General features: G+C 40.6%; 1 protein-coding gene across 2 annotated transcripts in view; it reads left to right on the top strand.

The window, feature by feature from the left end:
* BTBD9 (BTB domain containing 9) overlaps positions 1-16,743 on the top strand; it is a 379,493-nt gene that overhangs the window by 33,054 nt on the left and 329,696 nt on the right. Inside the window, exon 6 of one of the 2 annotated variants that reach the window (XM_040983311.1) lies at positions 6,678-6,691. The exons of the other annotated variant lie outside the window; for it this stretch is intronic. Coding sequence (XP_040839245.1) covers positions 6,678-6,691 — 14 coding nt within the window. The remainder of the gene's footprint in view (positions 1-6,677; positions 6,692-16,743) is intronic. 2 annotated transcript variants of the gene reach the window in all.

Raw genomic sequence — 16,743 nt, 5'->3', positions numbered from 1 at the left:
AGTCTGCAAAGCTGCGAAATTTATTTAATTATAAAATTGTCAAACAAAATGGGAGAGGGGACAGCCAGAAGAGAATGTCAGGAAAGTGGGGCTTCAAGGAGGGGCAGATATTGATAACCAGGTGGTGATAGAAGGTCAAGTAAATGAGGAATGGACAGTACCCAGTGGCCCTACTATGCACAGTTGGGTAGAAGGCAAATTCAAGTAGGTTGAAGATGTAACTGTGTTATTTATGATCAAGGTAAATGTACATGTACTCATTGAGCCAGCAGTCCCCTTGTTGGCAAAATTCTTTTGAAGAACTTCTGACTGTAAAAAGGATGTTGATGGGCCTCATGTGGTAGCCTAGTGGCTAAAGTCCTCACCTTGAATGTGCCAAGATCCCATATCAGTGCCGGTTCTAACCTCAGTGGCACCGCTTCACATCCAGCTCCCTGCTTGTGGTCTGGGAAAGCCGTCAAGGACGGCCCAAAGCCTTGGGACCCTGCACCTGCGTGGGATACCCAGAAGAGGCTCCTGGCTCCTGGCTTCAGATAAGCTCAGTTTTGGCCGTTGCAGCTACTTGGGGAGTGAACCATTGGATGGAAGATATTCCTCTCTGTCTCTCCTCCACTATATATATATCTGACTTCCCAATAAAAAATTTAAAAAGAAAAAAATCCTGATGTGTGTGATGATATTTTTTATAGCAGCAAAACCTGAAAACCACCCAAATGCACATCATTAGAAAATTAACCTAAGAATAATTAATTATATTGGTATACGTTGATGCAGAGAATTTGCCATAAAAGTTGCTAGATAAAAATGTTACATAGGGCCCAGCATGGCAGCCTAGTGGCTAAAATCCTTGCTTGGGTAAGCACTGGGATCCCATATGGGCACCAGTTTTGATCCCAGTAGCCCTGCTTCCCATCCAGTTCTCTGCTTGTGGCCTGGGAAAGTGGTCAGGGACAGCAAAAAATCTTGGGACCCTGCACCCACATGGGAGATCTGGAAGAGGCTCTGGTCTCCTGGCTTTGGATTGGCACAGCTCTGACTGTTGTGGCCACTTGGGGAGTGAATCATTGGACGGAAGATCTTCCTCTCTCTCTTCTCTGTATATGTAACTTCCCAATAAAAATAAATCTTTAAAAAATATTATATATAGTGTTAATTAATGATACTGTTTTTGTCAGTGCAAACAAGTCTTATCCATGTATATGAGTGTGTGGACTTAGATGAGCATAAATATATGGAAGGATGAGTACCAGACATAATTTTTATGTATGTATGTATGTATTTGGAAGCTAAGCAGGAGGAGGTATCTCCCATTCACTGGTTCACTCTCCAGATGCTTCTCACAGTCAGGGCCGAGCCAGCAAGACCCGAGTTAGGAGGCAGAAACTAAATAGGGACTCTAAGATGGGTGGCAGGGACCCAAATGTTTGAGTTGTCACTTGATGCCTCTCAGGTTATACACTAATTAACAGAAATCTGGAATCCAGTATAGATCTAGAGCTTGAACTCATGAACTCCAGCACTGTGGGTGTCCCAAGAGTTGTGTTTTTAAAAATTTTTGCTGAAGATTTATTTTATATTTGAAAGGCAGAGTTATAAAAGAGAAGAGAGTGGCCTTTCATCCACTGATTCACTCCCCCAAAGACCACAACAGCTAGAGTTAGATTGGTTCGAAGCCAGGAGCCTGGAGCCTAGGCCCAAACACTTGGTCATCCTCCGCTGCTTTTTTTAGCACATTAGTGTCAAGCTGGATTGGAAGTAGAGCAAATGGGGACTCAAATCAGTGCCCACATGGGATGCCAGTGCTGCAGGTGGAGGCTTATTCTGCTGTGCCGTGGCACTGGCACCATAAGAGTAATTTTAGCCACAGAATAAATGCCTTCCCTACAACAGACTTTAATATTATTATAGAAAGATGGGGACAGGATAAGGAGGAAGATTTTGTTAAAATGGTAAAAATCTTTGTTAAGGTTATATAAAAGAGAGTTGAACTTTTTAAGAAAAAATTTCTGGAAAGTGAGCAGATGGAGAAAGAACTGATAATTTTTGGAAAAGCTGCTGTGAAAGTGGCTAAAGAGACTGAATGGAGGGCCTGGTGCCATGGCCTAGTGACTGAAGTCCTTGCCTTGAATGCGCCAGGATCCCACATGGGCACCTGTTCTAATCCCGGCAGCTCCCCTTCCCATCCAGCTCCCTGCCTGGGAAGGCAATCGAGGACAGCCAAAGCCTTGGGACCCTGCACCCACATGGGAAACCTGGGAGAAGTTCCTGGCTCCTGGCTTAGGGTCAGTGTTGCACCAGCCATTGAGGTCACTTGGGGAGTGAATCACCGGATGGAAGATCTTCCTCTCTGTCTCTCCTCCTCTCTTTTACCTGACTTTGTAATGAAAATAAAATAAATCTTTTTTAACAAAGAGAGACTGAATGGAAGCTGGAAATTGGTATCCATTTTCAAACAGGTGCTAGCATGCATTTAAATGCTCTCAAATGGAGTCTGAGAAAGAGATAGTGCCAGCCAACTGGCCAGTGGGCTGAGAGACACCTTTACTTTGTGTAATGAGGAAAAAAAATAGACGAATATGGTTTTGGATTATGAGGGCCAATGTGATGGCTCTGCTTGCTTTAAGAGGTAAAGTTAGTAGGTGAAATTGTGAGGGAAGTTGCAAATTAGAGTTTATAAAACTAAAATACTTATTGGAGGGGCCAGCATTATGGAGCAGTGGATAAAGCTGCTGCCTACAACACCATGTCCCATATGGGTACTGATTCATGTCGAGGCTGCACCACTTCTACAGCTCCCTGTAATGGCTTTGGAAAAGTATTTCTAACCTAGCCCCTGCCACCCACATAGGAGACCTGGATGTAGCTCCTGGCCTCTGCTTGGCTCAGTGCTGGCCATTACAACCATCTGGAGAGTAAACCAGCAGATAGAAGATTCTGTCTCACAGTGTCTGTATAACTCTTTCCAAAGACAAATAAATAAATAAGTAAATAAAACACACATGAAGAATAAAAGGAAATACTTGCTGCAGAGAATAGAGTGAGTATGTGTTTACAGGTGGATTATGTAATTCCAGAAAGGGTTGACTCTCCATTTAAGATTGGTTAACATAAGTTTATATTGATTCTATCTGTCCTGTGTGATTTTCTCTGATGAAATTCAGTTGTTCACATTAATGTTCAGAGAAGCAAGTGTTTGGATTCATGTAGGGTGAGCATTTGGCTAGTTTAAAGTGCAATAGAAGGTAAGAGATGCAAGAAAATGGGAAGCATCAGAAAAGAAACTAAAAGCAGAATCTGGAGATAATTGCCTTAGGACAATGATATCTTCACATCCAAATCCTGTTTCTACTTTCTGTCTTTGTTTTATGTTGGTGTCTCTGCCTATATATAGTACCACTATAGTTTTCAAAATGTGTGAAAAAAAAAACCCAGCTCTTTTATAACTTTATTACTAAGTAGGAGCAAGGATTTTCTTTGTTTTAGATTGGCTTTATTTTTATTTGAAAGACAATTACAGAGAGTGAAGGAAAGACAAGAGAGAAATCTTCCATCCTCTGGTTCACTCCCTAAATGGCCTCAACAACCAGAGCTGGACTAGTCCATAGCCAGGAGCTTAGAGTTTTTTTCCTGGGTCTCCCAAGTGGGCACAAGGGCTGAAGGATTTGAACTATCCTCTGATGACTTCCCAGGCCATTAGCAGAGAGCTGCATACCCTTATGGGATGCTGGCACCACAGGGAGGGGCTTACCTTACTATGCCATGGCACCATGCTGGCCTCACAAGGCATTGTTATTACTGGTTTTCTTTTAGCTCATGAAAACAGAGGTTTGAGGTTGCTTATATTTAAAAACTTTTTGTAAGTCTATGTATATGTTCAGAATTTGGAAAGAAAGGAACCTGAGGATAAATAATAGGTTTAGTTGAAACCAAGACTATATCACAGATGGCACTGATCACCATTGCCCACATTGGACTTAAGAAGATGATACATAACTTTGAAATTTTGCAGTTGCTTGATCAATTGAAAGATTATCTTGAACACTGTCCCTGAACGGGGCCCATTATTTGTCTGTTAGACCATTTGTTATATAAGTTTTTATAGTGTTATCTTTGAGAAGACATGACCAATAGATATGACATCTTTGGAATAAACCTTAAGGAATAAGTTTTATTGCTGTCATAAATATACCCCTCCCAGAATCTGGTCTGAAGGAGCTTTTCTCACAACTTGATGTTTGGGATTTTTAGGGTTTGTTGCTTTGTTTTTTAATTTCCTTGAAAGGCAGAGTGACAGAGGGATTGACACAGGGATTCTCCAACCCTTGGTTCATTTCCTAAATGGCTGCACCAGTTAGGACTGTTCACCAGGCTGACATGAATCTCACCCGGGTCCATCCCTACCTTAGGGGTGGTAGGGCTCCAAGTAGTCTTTGTCTCTGCTTTCACAGATGCATTATCAGTGAGTTGGATTGGAAGTGGAACAGCTGGGACTTGAACTGGTGGTCACATGGGAGATCTTGGCATTATAGGGAGCAATGTAACTGCTGTTTCATGAAGTTACTAGGTGCTTTTCTATTGTTATTTTTCAGTTCTTAAAACAATTCGTGGTATAGATTTTATCATCCTCATTTTACGCAGCCCAGAGTAAGTATTATTGTCCAACTTCTGTCTTGCACAAATGGGGAATCAGGCTTGAGAGCACGGTGAACTGATAGTCACACCGCTAGGACTAGCAGCTGGGATCAAAGCTCGGCTCTGTTTGGCTTTAAAGGTCTTGTTGAACATAAAACACATTGTCTTCTCCAAAAACACTGTGTTTATCATCTTATGACATTATTTCTGTAATGCTTTGAAGATAAAATTGTTTTATTCTGGACCTGATTCTGAAATTAATAGCTTTGGCTTCAGGATGATCAGATACACTCTCCCTCTCTTGTTCTTTCTTAACCCTCTCTCAGCCTCTTTCCCTTTCTCTCAGACAGTTTTAGGACCAGAACAATAACCATCTGCTATGTGTCTTTTCATCTTCTAAAAGCATGTAATGCCCATAGTAGTACTGGATTCTGGCAGATACGTAGTTGGAGGCTTAAATGGATAAAACAGGACTTCTATTTGGTTACTGTGATTAGTGAATGATGCCAGATTAAGATAATTTCCATTATCAGAGAATGAACTGGATGCTGGTATCATTTCATTTGATTTGTTTTCATGTGATGATAGGGCACGCAGAAAGCTTACATTAAATTGTGGAATGTGTTAGGATGTGGATCTGGGATGTGCTTCTCATCTCAAGAAACTTTTCTGTTTCTTGAGGACAGAAGCATTTCTGTGATGACTTTCAAATAGGAGTGCTCTTGGTATCTGAATATTCATTGTAAAATGTCTTGCCATTGTAAAGGCTGCATGGGGGAGGGAACAGAAGTCATCATAATATCAAAATGTTCTCTAATGAACTGTCCACGTGTAAAATTAGTTCCCACTCAAGCATTCCTCCCTGGTGAATATTGTTCCTGCCCATTTCATTAGTTACAGTGTCTCACTGACTGTTGGGAAGATGTAAAATCATTGTATTCAGTTGCAAAATCAAATGGCAGAATTTGTTTAAAAAAATGAGCAAAAAAGATTTCATGAAGTCAGAAGTAAGTGAGGTTGAAGCCCTGCCGATTCACATGCAAAGCCATTGGCAAATGAAATTCTGGCAGTGTTATACCAGTGAAGAACTCAAAATGAGAAAAGTCACCAGAATGATGACATGGTAGGAATCTTGAGAGGAGTATCTGGCTGTTGAAAATGAGGGGGATTCTGGTGGTGGTATATTTGGAGGAACGTGTTAGGAAAGTTAGCACAAGTTAGAAAAAAATGCACTAAAAATTATCCAGTGACTGTCACTACAGTTTCTACCACCTTAGCAAACAGTTATATTAAATTTTCTTAAATAGGAAGATCTACATTTTTAAAGACAAATATTTATTTTTTGAAAGAGTTTCAAAAAGAGAGGGAGAAAGAAGTACCTTTTATCTGCTGTTCACTCCCTGGATGGCTGCGATGACCAGGCTTGAGCCAGGCCTAAGTCAGGAGCCAAGAGCTTCATCAGGGTCCCCCACGCAGGGGACTGGGCCAAGCACTTGGGCGATGTCATGCTGCTTTCTCAAATGTGTTATTAGCAGTGAGTCGGGTTGGAAGTGGAAGAGCCTTAATTCAAACTGGTGCTCATATGGGATGCCAGCATCACAGGCAGTGCGTTTACTTGTTATGCCACAGCACCAGCCCCCAGAAAGATATACTTTGTATCAGTTTTTAATTTAATAAAACTCTTATTCCACATTCCTGTGAAATTTTGGCTCCTATTTTAAGGGAATTCACTTTAAATGGATCTTTTCAGATAACTCTTACCCTGGAATAACTAGAGCCTCCTGTTACGGATTATATGCTTGCCCTTTTGTGTGTATGCATTTCTCTCTCCAGCTCTGCTGAAAACAAACAGTAGCAACAAATGCTGGCCAGGCAGATTAGAGCTGGGTGACTCTCCTGAGTAAAGCAGTCTTGTAAACAGCAAGGCAAAGAAACAGATCCTTGGTGAGCCGTCATCTCTTCAGCTAACCAGTGGAAATTGCACTTTTATTTTGGAGAGTGGACTTCAGGTGGTTCAGTAAGTCAAAACGTATCATATAAATAAGTGTCCTGTTTGGAGGTGGCTGAGGCCACTGTAGCAAAGTATTGTTTTTGACGTCTTCATTTCAGATCTTTGATGTTACTCACAATCCAAGATGAACACTTTTTTGGAGTTTTCTAATCCTCCTGAAAATAATAATATATTTGTGATTTTACCAGCCTTAATTTAGTCCATGGGTAGACTTGGCAGGTTTGGTTGCAACAGCAAGAATGGCATCTAATGTGTATTGCTGGCTGCTGTCACTTCAGCCATGGTCTGGGAAGCCCATTATTTCTGGGGATTGACATTGCTTTTTAGATTTTTTTATTTTGTTTTGTCTCAGAGTCTATAGAATACTCAGAGATTGTGGTGGTGATAGGAAATCTAGTACTTTTCAAGTATGTTTGAAGAACTCTGTCAGTTGAAAATACAAGGCATGGTTGGTCTTTCTATAACTTCTGACAATATTCAAGTCCTATTCTAACAAGATCAGGAGATTGTGTTTTTGAGACCCAAACCATAAATGTGTACTTTAAAGCTGTTTTCTAAATAGAGCTCATTCATTATGACAGTATTAACATTCAAGCTTCTCTTCAACTTAGGCCAGAATATTTATCTGTACAATTTAAGCAGTTAAGTGCTTGATTTAAACTAGCTGGCATTTCAATTTTTCTTTTGTTGCAAAAATTCATCCCTCTGCAGGGGGTTGAAATACTCATTGTATAGTTTAGATAAGCGTTTGCTCAGGGGACAAGACACTTCAGGGATTTGTGGAGTCGTCTAGCACCTGTGTTATGGGCATGGCATCAATCTCTTAACAGAGGTGGGATTGCATTCACTCAACAGTACGACATGTGACTGACTCACTCTTCCATTTCATGGCAAATCATGTAGTCTGTATATCATGCTGACCGTAAATCCTAATATATGTTTACCCAAAGATTATACTCTGAGGTTCACCTTCACAGAAGCTGAAAAGGTTCAGTACCATATGGTTTCTTTTATTAGTATGGTTAGGAATGTGTTTTAATCAAAATACACCATCTGTTTGTCATAATAATAAGAAAAGATAAATATGCTGATATAGTCTCCCTACCCCTTATTTTCTATCTAATTAGCTAAAAACATAAAACTTTTAGATTGGCTTATTGAGAGTATTTTGCTTTCATGTTTAAACATTTATTTATTTAAAAGATTTACAGAGAGAAAGAGAAAGAAAGAAAGTGATCTTCCATTTGCTGGTTTACTCAGTAACTGGTCACAATAGCTGGGGTTGAGCTGGCTGAAGCCAGGAGCTTCATCAGGGTCTCCCATACAGGTGGCAGTAGCCCAGGCAGTTGGGCCACTTTCTACTGCTTACTCTTGTGCATTGGCAGGAAACTGTATCAAAAGTGAGACAGCTGAAACATGAACCAGTCTCCTTGTGGGATGCAGGTGCTACAAGCAAAGGGTTAGTCTAATACTCCGTCATGTTCAGCCTCCTTCACATTTTTTTTTTTTAAAAGATTCACTTCTTTATTTGAGAAAGAACAACAGGTCTTCCCTCCACAGGTTCACTTCCCAGTTGGCCCATTCACTTGAGCCATCTTGTACTGCCTTTTCAGGGACCATTAGTAGTGGAAGGCCTTCCATAATACCAGACCCTGAGACTATGTTTTTTTATGTAATATTGTAAAACTGCAGAAGTATTCGTTGGTTAGATTTGCATTAATTTGTGTTTTTAGGAAGAGAGCATTTAATGAGGCTTTTAAAAAAATTTATGTTTATTGCAAAGTCAGATATCCAGAGAGGAGGAGAGACAGGAAGCTCATCCGTCCGATGGTTCACTCCCCAGGTGACCGCAATGGTCAGTGCTGCATCAATCTAAAGCCAGGAGCCCTGAGCTTCTTCCAGGTCTCCCATGCAGGTGCAGGGTCCCAAGGCTTTGGGCCATCCTTGACTGTTTTCTCAGGCCACAAGCAGAGAATTGGGTGGGAAGCAGGGCTGCTGGGATCGAAACCGGTGCCCATATGGGATCTCAGCGCATTCAAGGTGAGGACTTTAGCCGCTAGGATACCCGTGCTGGACCCTTAATGAGGTTTTGACTTTGCTCTCAAATGAGAGGGTAAAGATTAAAAATAATTTCCTGGATAAGAGAATTTGGTGGTTACAGAGATTGGGAGGCAAAAGCAAGTTTCTACAATTCCTTTGCCACAAAACTTTTACTTATACTTTCCTCTTGCACGTTTGTATTTCTCAATTTTGTTGGTTACCTGCTCAGAATTTTCCTTTAGAATATCTACTTTATTTTCAGAAGGCATAGCATACTTTTTCCCTGGTGTGTCTAAATTCTTCCCTTTTCACCAGGTTCTGAGCACAAGTTAAGTTTTTACAGAAAACTCCATGTTCTCGTTGCAGCATTGTGGCACAGTGGATTAAACTCCTGCTTGAGATACCTACATTCTGTATCACAATTCCTGGTTCAGATTGTGGCTTCTCTGCTTCTGAACCATTGATTTAGGTGTCCTAAGTATCCACAGATAATTTAAGGTATATCGGAGGGTATATGTAGATCTGTGCAAAAACTGTGCCATTTTTTGTAAGGAAATTTAGTACCTGTGGGACTTTGGGTGTCCATGGGACAAGAAGATCCTGGAACATACCAAGGGACAGGAGTAATTGATGAGAGTGCAGGACATTGTCCAGGCTGTGTTGACCAGGAGTCAGGTTAGTGGGTGTGGAGTACTTATGCAGCCATACAGGCAGTTCTTATTTTCTCTAGCCTTTGGAACTGAGCCAGTTTTGCCCCCTTTTCTTCCTCTTCAGAGTTTCCTATTTCCATGGGAGTAATTTTGCTATTATTTTCTCTTTCTGGCCTTTTTTTTTTCCCCCACAGTCAATGCAGTAACTTCAGCCAGAACATTTTTTGCACCCCAGGCATTCATCTTATGATTGAATTATTGTTAGCTTCCCCCCCCTTCTATGCATAAAACTGTGCTAGAGGAGACCTCTCGCTTCTGTACTGTGTGATTGGGAAGATAGGAAGATCTCAAGATGCAGAACTGTGCTTACGGAAAATTGGAGACCCTGAAGCATTTCCTCCCTTCTTCCTGCTTCCTGTTCTCAGCATCTGTGGGTTTGACCTTGCTAGTCTCTTAGCCTTTCTCTGGAATATTGTTCACATTGTTGTCTTAAAATGCAAACTAGTCAAATTACTCCCCAGTGTATGACCTTTAAATGGCTCTTCCTCATCTGAACCATGAGACTCAAGGTCCTTTGCCCTAGAGGTGAGACAGAATAATGTGTGCACGTAAAATTCTAGAGTCAGTCTGCCTGGCTTTAGATTTGGCTTTTGTTTACTAGCTGAGTGACATTGACCAAGTCACTTAATCGCTCTGTCCTTAGTTTTCTCACCTGTGAAAATAGAAATAACAATAATGGCTTCTTTGTAGAATGATTACTGTGATAATTAAATTTTTTTAAAGGTTTATTTATTTTTTATTGCAAAATCAGATATAAAGAGAGGAAGATCTTCCATCTGGTGATTCACTCCCCAAGTGACCACAATGGCTGGTGCAGCACAGATCCTAAGCCTGGAGCCAGGAACTTCCTCCAGGTCTCCCATGTGGGTGCAGGGTCCCAAGGCTTTGGCTGTCCTCGATTGCCTTCCCAGGCAGGGAGCTGGATGGGAAGGGGAGCTGCCGGGATTAGAACAGGTGCCCATGTGGGATCTCAGCGCATTCAAGGCGAGGACTTTAGCTGCTAGGCTACTGCACTGGACCCAATAATTAAATTTCATGAAAAGGAATTAAACCAGAACCTGACATAGAGTAAATTCCTGGTGTTAGACCTCAGTGCTAGACCTTCTGCCTGATTTGCTAATCTTACCTCCTGCTGAAACCTTAAACTCCAACCAAACTAAGCTGCATAGAGATTCAAGTTGCATACTTAGCTTGTTCATTCTTCTGTATCTTTAAACATGGAATGGCCTTGGGTTAGGATGAGCATCCCCCAACCTGATGCCTGTTTGTTGACTTCTTCAGCTGAGCTCTCCAAGCACTGAGAATTCAGCAAAGTGCAGATTGCACCAAAGTGTTTCTCTTCCTGGAAATTATGTTCTAGTTGGGGCGAGACAGACAATAAAATAAGAAAGTAAAGCAGGAAAGAAGGACTAGGATGCTTATTAGGTAAAGTTTGCAATGTCAAGTAGGCAAGACCAACTTATAGTGTTGATATCTCTTGAGTAAAGACCTGAAGGAGATGAGGAAACCAGCCAGAGCGGGCCAAGCATTCCAGGTTGAGGAAACAACAGCTGGCCCTGCTGGGTGGATGTGCATTGTATGCTCTCAGGAGCAGGCCAGTAGGATTGGAGGGGAAGGGGAAGTAGTATCGGCAGGACCAGAAAGCAAATGGGGCCAGACTGCACAGTGTTTGGGCAATGACAAGTGCTAAGCACAAGAATCCTATGGGCCGGCTGTGCAAACACTGGGTTGAATAGACGCTACACGGGAAAAAGGGAGGACACATTCTAGCAGGAATAATTTTAGGCAAAATATGGTTTTGGTTTGGATGAGGGTAGACGCAGTAGAGCTAGAGAAAAATGATCTAGATTCTGAATAATTTTGAGAATGTAGCCGGTGACACTCACTGATAGAATTAATAGAGGATAAGAAAGACAAAGTAATCAAGGATGACACCAAGATTTTCAGCCTAAACAACCAAAAGGATGATTAGGAGGACTGTGAAGATGTTTGAGGGAAGCTTGGTCTGAATAGTTCCGATTTGAGATGCTTTTAAATGTAGGAGTGGGGCTATTGAAAGGCCATTGAATATATAGCTACTAAAATCCAACTGAGATGTCTGAACTGGGTGCATAAATTTAGAGGTCCATGCAAGATGCTGCTTAAAGTTTGGAGACTGGCTGAAATCACTGGTGTGTCAAGGTTAAGGGTGGAAAAAGAAGCTGCCAGTGAGGAGGAGCAAGGGGCTCTCTTTGAAGCCGAGGAAGGGGATGTTTCTGCAGGGCAGAGTGATCAAGCAGTGTGGGTTGTGAGGAGGTCATGCAAGATGTGGACTGATGGCTGATGCTTCAGTTTTGCAGCATGGAATCTGAGTGCCGTTGAGTAGCAGTTTTAGAGAAGTGGTGTAAGGAAATCCCAATTGGAGGAGGTTCAGAATGAAGAGAGAATTAAGAACAGCATTATATGGACAGCTGTTTTGAGAAGCTTGCCTATGAAGGAAAGCCACCAGGTGTTGGTGCCCTACATTTTAGAGGCCTAGCCGCAGTCTTTACTGGTAACAACTGTTTGGAAAAATTCACTGCAGAAATGCGGTGAATTGATATTCAGTATGAATGGTTTCAGATTTTTCTTTGTCTTGGCAGTTGTGATTTTCAATAGTTTTGCTCCTTTACTCTGACAGTGCCTAACTTATTAGGGCTACTAAGATGTTTTTAGTTCTCAACTAGAATGTAAAAATATTGAATCAGCCTGTTTGAGGACTAAGATGCTACCTTTTAAAGCAGGCTGCTGCCAGCGGCTGTCAGTTTGGAGCTGTGAGGGCTTCCATAAGATGTGGCACAATGTCATATGAGCAAAGGGTAACTGACGTTTTTGGGGTGCTGCTCCTACCCTGCACAGTTTTGATTGTATTACATCCATTATCTATTTAACTGTATCAACTGCTTGGGGTGATATTAATTTACAGGGATACATCAGAATTTGTGACAAGCTTTTTAGCGCATGTTTCATCTTACCAGTTTTGATAGCTCATTGGAATGCCTGGGAATGTTTTCTGTTATCTTTGAAGTACCAGGTACTTGTATGGAACTGGGCATTAAAAAGAGTCAAATTGCAGGTGACCTAAAAAAAATTCTGGTTAAGAAAATAGCCTTTCACCTTAAAGTGAAACACTGCAGTGCAGAGAAAACCCTCGCAGGGATGTTAGACCTTGGGCACTTCCCTGTCACCTTCAGGAGTCCTGTCCCTTTCCACAGTTACCGTCTTTCTGGTGCCACTTCTGCGTCTGCCCAGCTGGATCCACTTCTTCATGGACTCACTGCTTATTTTACCCTTCCCTCTTAGGAGGAATAGTATGCCAAACTTTTATCTCCACTGTCAGATTACAATGATTTAAAGGAAGATTGTGCTTCTGACCCAGACATGTTGACAATGACCCTTAACAATATTTGAGTTATAGTATGCTTTTCAGGTAAACATGTTAGTGGCCTATTTTCTTTTTATGTATGAGCCACTCTTCTTTACTTGTTTACATATCTCTATAGAAAGATAAATACCTGAATTGGGCAAAAGAAAATTTCTGCTTTGAAATTGCTCTATTATTTTTTTAAGATGCAATCTAAGAATGCAGTATTTAAAATGCTTGAACTTTGTAGGCACATTTCCATTTTAAAAGAAGAGGAAAAATTATTTTAAAAAATGTGTTGACAAAACTTGAAAAGCTGTTAAAAAAAAGCGGGGGGACTCTAATCTGATGAAAGAATAGGAAGAAATGATTACTGATGATTTCAATTTCCAGTAAATTACAAAGCATACATACTAGGCTTCAAGGAGAGGTGATTCCTACGGCATACTTCATACTGCTTTCGCAGATAAGTGTGTAAAGGGAAGGGAAATAAATTATTGCAGCCTGGTAAATCTATACCATTTTGGTGGAGTGAAATTGAAATAATTCTATCACTTCTTACTGAAAATAAAACATATAAAGATTTTCTAATGTGTTTCTGGAGAACAGTACATGTATAGATTTCTACAAAAAAATCCAGTATTGAATTAGAGATAACTAAATAACTGTCAAAAATAAGATATGATAGTATTTTATATAATTTACACTGAAAAAATTGGAAATTTGAAGTATTACTTTGTGGCTAGCAGAGGGTTTCTTTCTTTACAATATAGTACAATTTTTCACAATGGGAAAGAAGCTTCATTCATGTACTCATTTACCTGGCATTTACTGAAATTCTGCAGTGGGACAAGTATTATTACCAATCTGACAAAAAAAAAAGGTTGTCTCATTCTGGAATTTGTATTTTAGAGAGGCAAATGATTATAAGCAGTCGTATAGATAACTCCATCGGTTTGATGATCACATCAGAAGTATTGGGAAAGAGATGTTGAGAATTTTTTGAGTGGTGCTCCCTGAAGAAACGGCATTTCAGCTGACAGCTGAGGCAAGAAGGAAGGGAGAGGAAGAAGTGGAACAGGAACAAGATGTGTGCAGAGATTCTGTGATGAGAAGGAGCTTGTGATGGGTTTGAGGAACCTAGAGCAGCGGCGTTGGGCAGTGTGGTACAGCACGTGAGCAGGTATAGTGAGCTACAAAATGAGGCTGAAGCAGGGCGCTGGAAACAGAGCTCTCAGGGCCTTACAAATCATATGGATTGAAATTTTTTTTCTCAGAGCAAAGAGAAGCTATTAAAGGATTTTGTTTTTAAACAGGCTTAGCTTTTCTTTCTTTTTTTATGATTTATTTTATTTCTATTGGTAAGTCAGATATACAGAGAGGAGAAGAGACAGACAGGAAGATCTTCCGTTTGCTGATTCACTCCCCAAGTGGCCGCAACAGCAGAAAATGCGCTGATCCAAAGCCGGGGTGCAGGAGCCTCTTCCAGGTCTCCCATGCAGGTGCAGGGTCCCAAGGCTTTGGCCCATCCTCAACTAATTTCCCAGGCCTCAAGTCGGGAGCTGGATGGGAAGTGGGCTTCCAGGATTAGAACCTGTGCCTATATGGAATCCTGGTGCATGAAAGGTGAGGACTTTAGCCACTAGGCTCCAGAACCCAGGCTTAGGTTTTTAAAAGGTATCAGGCAAAGGACATGAATGGATATCCCTCCAAAGAAGCCAATAAGCATCTGAAAAGATGCTCAGCACCGTTAGTCATGAGGGAAAGCCACGAAGAGACACCACTTCACATCCATTAGAATGGCTATCAGAGAAACAAACAAACAAAAAAGTAAGTGTTGGAAAAAATATGGAGAAATTAGAATCTTTGTCCATTATTGGCAAGAATACAGGATAGTATAATCCCTTTGCAAGAATGTGACAGTTAATCATAGAATTACTGTATGTTCTAGCAATTCTATATTTAGATATATATACTCCCTAAGAATTGGCAGCAGGAATCCAGATGTTTATATACCCATGTTCATAGCAGCATCATTCACAATAGCCAGGAGGTGGCAACAGCCCTTGTGTCTATCAGCAGTGGGTTGTATGTGAAAAGAGAGATTATTAAACCTTAAGGATTGAAATTGTGATACATATTACAATGCTGATTAAACTTGAAAAACATTCTGCCGACTGAGATAAGCTTGGTGCAAAAGGAGAAATATCATGTGATTTCACTTACTTGAGGTGTGTACAGTAGGCAAATTGCTAGGTACTGAAAGTACAATACAGGTTACCAGGGGCTGGGGATGGGTGGTGTATGAGGAATTACTGTTTAGTGGGTACAGAGCTTATATTCGGAATGATTAAACATTCTGGTAGTGGAGGTGGTGAACATACTTATGCTACTGAATTGTGTACTGTAAAATCATACTGAAGAAATGCAATGTTCCTGTGCCCCATGCTTTTACCTTCTCTCATAGGGGAGTGGCACCAGAAGTCTGTTTTGTATTGTGAAATTCATTTTTAAAAACCCTGAAATGTAAGCATCAGAAATGTAGGTTTATTCTGTGGCCAAAGAATAAAGAAGCAGAAGCTTCACTTCTTAACTTCTTGAGGGTTGAGGGATCTCAGATATAGGATAGAAAGAATTAAGGAGTAGAACATGCTGATGAGTAAGAGAATGTCCACAGTTTTTCTTGGAACAGGCAGGATTTCTTGGAACTTGGGTGCCTCCTTTTCTTTCCTCCCAGTTTTTTTTTTCTTTTTTTTTTTTTTTAAATAATCAATGTTTCCTGCCATGATGGCTGGAAGGTGTGTTCTTAACATGGAAAAGACATTGTAGTGAAGATTGGGGTCTACTGGAGATCACTGAGGCAGCCGTCTTAGAACCGGCTGGTTCTGGGTGGTTAAGCTAGCTCTGAGATAATTCTCAAGGATAAGCAGTGAGAGAATGGTGGTAGAAACTTGACTAGGCCTACTGTAGGTAACACTAAGCAAGATTAAAAAAAACAACAGAAGCTTTGTTTCCATAGACTATTTTACCTTTGTCCAGCATTAAGACAACTCTTGGGTCTTCTTGACTCGGCATCCTTCTGATTAAGATGTGAACATTTGTAAAAGCAAAGAATCCTGCTCTGTTCTGACCATGTGAAAGTGATGCTGTGTGTAGAGGGCTTAGCATGCCGGTTTGTAACATCATAGCATGCAGCAGGAGCTCTGCTTGGCTTTGGAGTTAAATTCGGAGTGGTGTTTTTTTTTTTTTTTTTTTATGTATACTTAATCCTTTAGGTATCTTTACAGTTGCTTACACGAGACACCACTGAAATTCTCCTGCTAGTTGGCTCAAGTCTTTGGTGTATAGAGAAAGCAGTGTTTTCTTGAGATAGTCTTTCATTTTATAAATCTGTGTAAAGTTGGCCCTTTGGGTTGACCTTCAAGTGTAAGACATACTGCTTTTGTTTAGTGCTTTAAAAAGTACAAAAAGCAAATCTGAACAGATCCAGCCTTTTCTTTTTGTTAGAATTTTGTATCTGCTTTTATATCATATGAGTGCCTTGAGGCATCTTAAGATGGACATGATTTTATAAATCTTAAGTAAAAAATAAATGCTTTATAGGTTTGGGGTTTTCAAGTGTGTAATGCACTGTAAGTCAGTGAATCTGTTGTAATACAATAAAGTTTGTTGTAACATAAACCAATTTATCAAAAATATAGCTCATGGATTACTAGCTTAATCCATAAAATGGATCCCACTGTGGAGCATTTCATGTTAATTTATTGTACCTCTACCATGTGTATTATTGCAAGCACTTATTAAACACCAACAGTTTCTTGGACACTGAACAAAATGAAAAATGGAGCTTGACCCAGGTCACAAGGTTGTCTAACACTTTGGCATAGGGACCAGGTAGAGGAAAAGTAGTGCTGCTTTCTGCTTGCATTTTTTTTTTTTTGCTGGGCAGGGGGGGCGAGGAAGGTGCC

Source organism: Ochotona curzoniae, unplaced genomic scaffold (assembly GCF_017591425.1).
Source record: "Ochotona curzoniae isolate NIBS_2020 unplaced genomic scaffold, NIBS_Ocur_1.0 contig_3819, whole genome shotgun sequence".
Classification (NCBI taxonomy): domain Eukaryota; kingdom Metazoa; phylum Chordata; class Mammalia; order Lagomorpha; family Ochotonidae; genus Ochotona; species Ochotona curzoniae.
Note: the sequence above shows the minus strand (reverse complement) of the source record. Positions and strands in the feature narration are given on the sequence as shown.